At 40.9% G+C, this 7,391-nt stretch overlaps 1 protein-coding gene across 1 annotated transcript; it reads right to left on the bottom strand.

Annotated features, from left to right (window-relative positions):
* Positions 1 to 275: 275 nt before the first annotated feature.
* LOC109953574 (olfactory receptor 10J4-like) lies at positions 276 to 6,954 on the bottom strand. The gene is made up of 6 exons (XM_020589050.1): positions 6,921 to 6,954; positions 5,809 to 5,996; positions 5,040 to 5,702; positions 3,730 to 3,887; positions 2,149 to 2,401; positions 276 to 906 (listed from the first exon to the last, which is right to left on the bottom strand). The coding sequence occupies exons 2-6, from the start codon at positions 5,878 to 5,880 to the stop codon at positions 742 to 744; spliced, it is 1,311 nt and encodes a 436-aa protein (XP_020444706.1). The 5' UTR covers positions 5,881 to 5,996; positions 6,921 to 6,954; the 3' UTR covers positions 276 to 741.
* Between the last annotated feature and the right edge of the window lie 437 nt (positions 6,955 to 7,391).

The following is a 7,391-nucleotide window of genomic DNA, read 5'->3' as shown; positions in this document are numbered from 1 at the left end:
CTTTGATATTCTTCATTCAGGCAATGTCAGAAAAGCACTCCTTGTTCTTCCTGGCTGTGGAACAGTGCACCACGTCTTTACCCTTGCAAATCTACTGGAGGGGTCGTGGGAGTTTGCCCATCCAGTCTACATGTGCTTTGTGCACCTGGAGAAAGCCTATGACTGACCCACCAGGGTTGCTCCTAATCTCCAATACTATTTGTGAATGTCATGGACAGGATCATAAGGCACAAGATGATCTACTTGTGGTAAATGATTTGTATATTTAGTGCGGCCAATCAATCAAAATATTTAATCGTGATCAATCACGTTTGCCCAGTCAAAGGACGCTTTTATCAGTTTCTGCTCAAGGTGTGTTTCTGCTTGCCATCCACAACGTTACTGCTGCACTGCTTTCAGATTTCCCAAAATATTGGGTGGGCCAAGGGTCATAATTACAGAACGTGCACATGTAAATGGTGTCAAAAAATTTGTGCCATTAAAAGGAAATTACAATAACTCATTATTATTGCATTAACTTTGACAGCTCTATGTGTGATACAAAGTGAATACAAGAATTTACTATACCAAAGAAAAGATTCACAATTTTTAAAAGAAGGTGTGAAATGCCTCAGTCTGGAGTTGATTAAGACACAACATGAAAGGACCTGTCAACACCACATGATTGCTGTACAATTAATAAAAACTAGTTAAAAACAACTGCATCATTTCTAAATAAAAATTTTCAAAGACAGTGTCCAGTCAGGACAATATGACGATGTTCTTCATAGCTGAAAGAACAGCAAATCTGACCCTGACCAGTGTCCTTCTGATGGACTCTTGCAGCTCCTTGTTCCTCAGACTGTAGATCACTGGGTTCAGAAAAGGGGTCAGAGCAGCGTACAGCACAGCTACAATGATACGAACCTAAAAAAGAAAGTGGACACACAATGTTGACTTTCTATGTAATATATTTTTTCCCATTGACTTGACAAGGTAGATTAGTTTGTTGTCCAACAAACTGTGTGGTTTCTGTAACTGGCAAACCTTTTGTTCAGTCATCTCCATGAAAACTGAGCAACTTCATCAAGAACATGTGACGTGCTTGAAAGCTTTGAAAACACAAAACAGTGGACCTAATGTCTTTGATATTCTTCATTCAGGCAATGTCAGAAAAGCACTCCTTGTTCTTCCTGGCTGTGGAACAGTGCACCACGTCTTTACCCTTGCAAATCTACTGGAGGGGTCGTGGGAGTTTGCCCATCCAGTCTACATGTGCTTTGTGCACCTGGAGAAAGCCTATGACTGACCCACCAGGGTTGCTCCTAATCTCCAATACTATTTGTGAATGTCATGGACAGGATCATAAGGCACAAGATGATCTACTTGTGGTAAATGATTTTATACTTGTATAGTACTTTTCTATGCAGCGAAGCACACAAAGCACTTTTACACTAATTTCCATTCATGCACATAAATAATGTTTTACTTCTACACACCTACACACTGATGGCACAGTCACCAGAAACAACCTGGGGTTCAGTGTTTTCCCCAAAGTCACTTCAACATGTGAACTGGAGAAGCCGGGATTCAAACCACCAACCCTCTGATTAGGAGATGACCCGCTCCAACTCCTAACTTCTGACTTGGGAGTGTTCAGATATTATTTCAAGATGGTGAGGCTGTGTGTTGACCTGTAGTCACTCTTGGGAGTGTTCAGATATTATTTCAAGGTGGTTAGGCCTTGTGCTGACCTGTAGTCACACCACATGAACAACCAACATTAGCTGCCTTTGTTCTGTCGCAATTTGTTACCAAGTGAAACCAGATACAAACAAACAGTGTAAAGCTCCAAACAAAAGAGCTGACTTGACTGTGTTAGTGTTAATAATGCTTTAATGTGATGCAACCTCCAGTTGTGGGGAATTTGCAGTCATTCTGCCAACATGTTTGGAGTTTGTTTTAGTTTTTGTCAAAAACTCCCAAAATCTCCTACCTAGAAACATCAGTCAGAGGCTGGTGAGAAAGGTTTTCCTATTCAAATTGCTTATAATTATGTCTTAAACTGATGTGATGTGACTGCAGCCACTGAACTTTTTCTGACAAAAGCATCTTAAATGTAATGTTTGGTGAGACAGACTAAAACCTAGGTAAAAGTAAACATTGTACCTCTGGTGAAAAATTTCCAACTCGGTAGGAAATGTAGACAAAGGCAGCTGAGCTGAAACAGATGGACACCACAGTCAGGTGGGCAGCACATGTGCCAAAGACTTTGAGCCTCTGAGCAACACCCATCCTCAATATTGCAATGCCAATCAGGACATAGGAGGTCAGGATGAGGACTCCTGGGATCAGTAGAGACACAGTGGCCAAGAAAAGAGACACAATGTTATCGACTGAGGTGTCAGCACAGGCCAGACGCCTTACAGCCAAGGAGAGTGAGTAGGAATCAAAACTCCAGCTTCCAAAAGTCCATGAACAGTTTTTTCTTCCCTGCCTTGCTGCTGTGTGAGTGGGTACTGGGCTCTGTAAACAGGCACCGCCCCCTCACGCAAAGAAAATTTGACCGGGTCCGTTTTGATTTATCCCTACGTCGGTGGGACCGGTGGCCCACAGAGCTGAAGGCAGTTTGTTCAAGAATGCTCGTGTTAAAGGATGAATAACATCCAGTCTGTGGCCTTCACACAATTTGCACCATGGGTCCTAGATTTTTTGCATAAGCTCCAGGTTTCACCAATAAAGTAATGTGTAAAGCTGAATTCTAAGATAGCATGTAAAGATCTTGAAGGTCATCTGACAAGTGAACCAGTGTTACAACACCGTCAGGTCCATCAAAGAATTTTTTCTTGGGGTTGCATATCTGTGAACCGAACCGTCTGGAAAAGTGATGTCCACTTCTGGGTGACATCACCATGGTAACATTCAGAGAACACAAAATATCACAAACAAGAAGATAAACAGGACAAAATGGAGAAGGTAGAAATGAATGATGAAAAGAAAGATTATTCCATGTACAAAGAAGTCTTCAGAGAATGGCCAGTCCTCTTTTCATGCCCAAGAAGATAGTCAATAATGCTGGCAATTCACTAGTGGAGTAATGGTTGAACAAACTGGGGGAGAATAATTCCAAAAGTGAGCTAATGAAACAGTATTTACTTGAAAGAAATAGGGTGAATAATGGAGTTGGGCAAAACAGACTGGATCAGATTTTGATCATGTACTTGAATGTGTCACGTTATTGTTAACGATGCTCAATATGTTGTATATTTAGTGCGGCCAATCAATCAAAATATTTAATCGTGATCAATCACGTTTGCCCAGTCAAAGGACGCTTTTATCAGTTTCTGCTCAAGGTGTGTTTCTGCTTGCCATCCACAACGTTACTGCTGCACTGCTTTCAGATTTCCCAAAATATTGGGTGGGCCAAGGGTCATAATTACAGAACGTGCACATGTAAATGGTGTCAAAAAATTTGTGCCATTAAAAGGAAATTACAATAACTCATTATTATTGCATTAACTTTGACAGCTCTATGTGTGATACAAAGTGAATACAAGAATTTACTATACCAAAGAAAAGATTCACAATTTTTAAAAGAAGGTGTGAAATGCCTCAGTCTGGAGTTGATTAAGACACAACATGAAAGGACCTGTCAACACCACATGATTGCTGTACAATTAATAAAAACTAGTTAAAAACAACTGCATCATTTCTAAATAAAAATTTTCAAAGACAGTGTCCAGTCAGGACAATATGACGATGTTCTTCATAGCTGAAAGAACAGCAAATCTGACCCTGACCAGTGTCCTTCTGATGGACTCTTGCAGCTCCTTGTTCCTCAGACTGTAGATCACTGGGTTCAGAAAAGGGGTCAGAGCAGCGTACAGCACAGCTACAATGATACGAACCTAAAAAAGAAAGTGGACACACAATGTTGACTTTCTATGTAATATATTTTTTCCCATTGACTTGACAAGGTAGATTAGTTTGTTGTCCAACAAACTGTGTGGTTTCTGTAACTGGCAAACCTTTTGTTCAGTCATCTCCATGAAAACTGAGCAACTTCATCAAGAACATGTGACGTGCTTGAAAGCTTTGAAAACACAAAACAGTGGACCTAATGTCTTTGATATTCTTCATTCAGGCAATGTCAGAAAAGCACTCCTTGTTCTTCCTGGCTGTGGAACAGTGCACCACGTCTTTACCCTTGCAAATCTACTGGAGGGGTCGTGGGAGTTTGCCCATCCAGTCTACATGTGCTTTGTGCACCTGGAGAAAGCCTATGACTGACCCACCAGGGTTGCTCCTAATCTCCAATACTATTTGTGAATGTCATGGACAGGATCATAAGGCACAAGATGATCTACTTGTGGTAAATGATTTTATACTTGTATAGTACTTTTCTATGCAGCGAAGCACACAAAGCACTTTTACACTAATTTCCATTCATGCACATAAATAATGTTTTACTTCTACACACCTACACACTGATGGCACAGTCACCAGAAACAACCTGGGGTTCAGTGTTTTCCCCAAAGTCACTTCAACATGTGAACTGGAGAAGCCGGGATTCAAACCACCAACCCTCTGATTAGGAGATGACCCGCTCCAACTCCTAACTTCTGACTTGGGAGTGTTCAGATATTATTTCAAGATGGTGAGGCTGTGTGTTGACCTGTAGTCACTCCACATGAACAACCAACATTAGCTGCCTTTGTTCTGTCGCAATTTGTTACCAAGTGAAACCAGATACAGCTGACTTGACTGTGTTAGTGTTAATAATGCTTTAATGTGATGCAACCTCCAGTTGTGGGGAATTTGCAGTCATTCTGCCAACATGTTTGGAGTTTGTTTTAGTTTTTGTCAAAAACTCCCAAAATCTCCTACCTAGAAACATCAGTCAGAGGCTGGTGAGAAAGGTTTTCCTATTCAAATTGCTTATAATTATGTCTTAAACTGATGTGATGTGACTGCAGCCACTGAACTTTTTCTGACAAAAGCATCTTAAATGTAATGTTTGGTGAGACAGACTAAAACCTAGGTAAAAGTAAACATTGTACCTCTGGTGAAAAATTTCCAACTCGGTAGGAAATGTAGACAAAGGCAGCTGAGCTGAAACAGATGGACACCACAGTCAGGTGGGCAGCACATGTGCCAAAGACTTTGAGCCTCTGAGCAACACCCATCCTCAATATTGCAATGCCAATCAGGACATAGGAGGTCAGGATGAGGACTCCTGGGATCAGTAGAGACACAGTGGCCAAAAAAAGAGACACAATGTTATCGACTGAGGTGTCAGCACAGGCCAGACGCCTTACAGATGACATGTCACACCATCCGTGTCCCACAACATTTGGGCCACAGTAAGGTCGAATTAAGGCAATGATAGTGGCTGACAGTGGGCAAACAGTGCTGAACCCCCAGGCTCCTGCTATGAGGAGCAACTGGACACGTCGGGTCATGATGGAGGTGTAGTGCAGAGGGTGACAGATGGCCACATAGCGGTCATATGCCATTGCAGTAAGGATTCCATAGCCAGTAATGCTTAGCTGAATAAAGAAATGCATCTGGAGGAAGCAGCCTGGGACTGAGATGATTGACAAGTCTGACAGGAAGCCAGACAGCATTTTTGGGATGGTGGTGGTGGTGTAGACTATGTCCACAAAGGAGAGGTGGCAGAGGAAGAAATACATGGGAGAGTGGAGCTTTGGATCAGTCAGTGTCTGCATGAGAAATACAGTAAGTGTCAGTTACTACAGAACTAATAATTTGGTCTTACTCATATTGAGACAAAATTGATTAAATACAGACACACATAACTTTATTTACCACAAAGATGATCATGCTGTTTCCTCCCAGGATGATGATGTAACCCAGCAGCAGGATGACAAACAGGATCATCTGTCTGTCACCGAGGCTGGAGAGGCCCTGCAGGATGAAGAAGGTGACACCGTCAGGCTCCTTGGTGCCGTTAACAGAGCTGGATATGTGACTGGTTGACAAGGGTGTGTCTGAATCTGGAGACACAAGTAGAGAGGTGTCAGTGTTGAGTCACAGTCAGGACATCAAGCGGCCGAGTGCACTTCAGCGCTTATGGTCCATAGAAGGGTTATGGTCCATGTTCACCTGGTGAATGGTACATTTCATACTGGCTCACATGGAATTTTATATCAGCATGTTCATATTTCATCCTCATTATTCATAAACACATAAGAACATAATTTTTATACAGGAGGGTGTGTCAAAGAGAGCAGATTATCAGACAGCAGTGATAGCTGTAGACAACAGTAGATTTAATCAGCTAATGATTTCTGTGTGTGTAACTGAATATGTGTAAGAAAGATAACAGTAGAAAATGCTAAATCATTGTAGTGAACAGATGGTGCAGGGGGTTAGTTACAGGCATTGCACTGGATGCCGACAGAAAGATAACCCAACATTTCTAACTGACAACCACCTGAATACCAGAAGAGGAGTCTGACTGGAGAAGAAAATGTAGTCTAAGTGACAAAAATGCTTTAAAAACCACAGCAAACAGATGAACAAGAGTACATTCACTGGAAGAGACCATTCCAATCCCAGGAAGTCAACTAATGCCAGCTAAACACTGTGCACTAAAATCATAGTCTTACATGGCCAATGTCAGCTTTTATAGGTTATTTCAGACTAACCTAAACACTTCCTCAAAGAGCCAGAGTATACTGACTCCTAAAACTTTCTCAGTAGAGTAACATCTGAAGGTAGAAGGAGGGGGCTGCCTATAACTGTAGATTGTTATTAATTTAGAAGGATTTGGGTATTGTCCTGAATTACTAATATGATAAAGTAAGGTCTGCTAGGAACTCTGTTCTTGGGTTCATGGTAGTCAGTTACTGAGTGAATATCTCTGACTAATAACCTCAAGCAGTGTTTGAAGCTTTAACAGAATTCAAAAATGCCACCTTAGTGTGAGAGGTTAAGCTGTGTTCCTAAGTCCAGGGGTTAGCACATCGTGGCCTTCAAACAACATGCATCTAAATATAAGAACAATAGACCAATGTGCTTTTGAAAACTTTTAAATGTGATTAATTTGGAAAAAAACATATAAAAAGCAAGTTTATTAATCAAAGCAGAGTCATAAATTCCCTTCTGCATGAGTGGGGAAGAAATTTAACTCACTAAAAATGACTAAGTGGCCCAATATACCAGTCCATTGTTTTGCTGATATGATTACAGTTTGATAATAGTTGATAAAAGTTGCTACTTTTGTGATAAAATTCCAATAGGAAACTGGTTATGCAACACAAATTTCAAAGACTAAAAGATTAAATCTTTTTTTCATAAATTTTATATTTGTGACAAAACTGTATGCACCTTGTACACTTTTTACATATCATTAAAGTCACCAACACACAATGAAAAGCACAGAAACA

This window comes from Monopterus albus, unplaced genomic scaffold, assembly GCF_001952655.1.
Source record: "Monopterus albus unplaced genomic scaffold, M_albus_1.0 scaffold792.1, whole genome shotgun sequence".
In the NCBI taxonomy this organism is placed as follows: Eukaryota; Metazoa; Chordata; class Actinopteri; order Synbranchiformes; family Synbranchidae; genus Monopterus; species Monopterus albus.
Note: the sequence above shows the minus strand (reverse complement) of the source record. Positions and strands in the feature narration are given on the sequence as shown.

Coding starts and splice junctions, on each gene's coding strand:
- LOC109953574 (XM_020589050.1), bottom strand. CDS start 5,880: ATGATCCTGTTTGTCATCCTGCTGCTGGGTTACATCATCATCCTGGGA. Junction 3,888..5,039: donor TTGGAAATTTTTCACCAGAG/GTACAATGTTTA, acceptor TTTCTTTTTTAG/GTTCGTATCATTGTAGCTGT. Junction 2,402..3,729: donor ATGAAGAACATCGTCATATT/GTCCTGACTGGA, acceptor CTTGGCTGTAAG/GCGTCTGGCCTGTGCTGACA.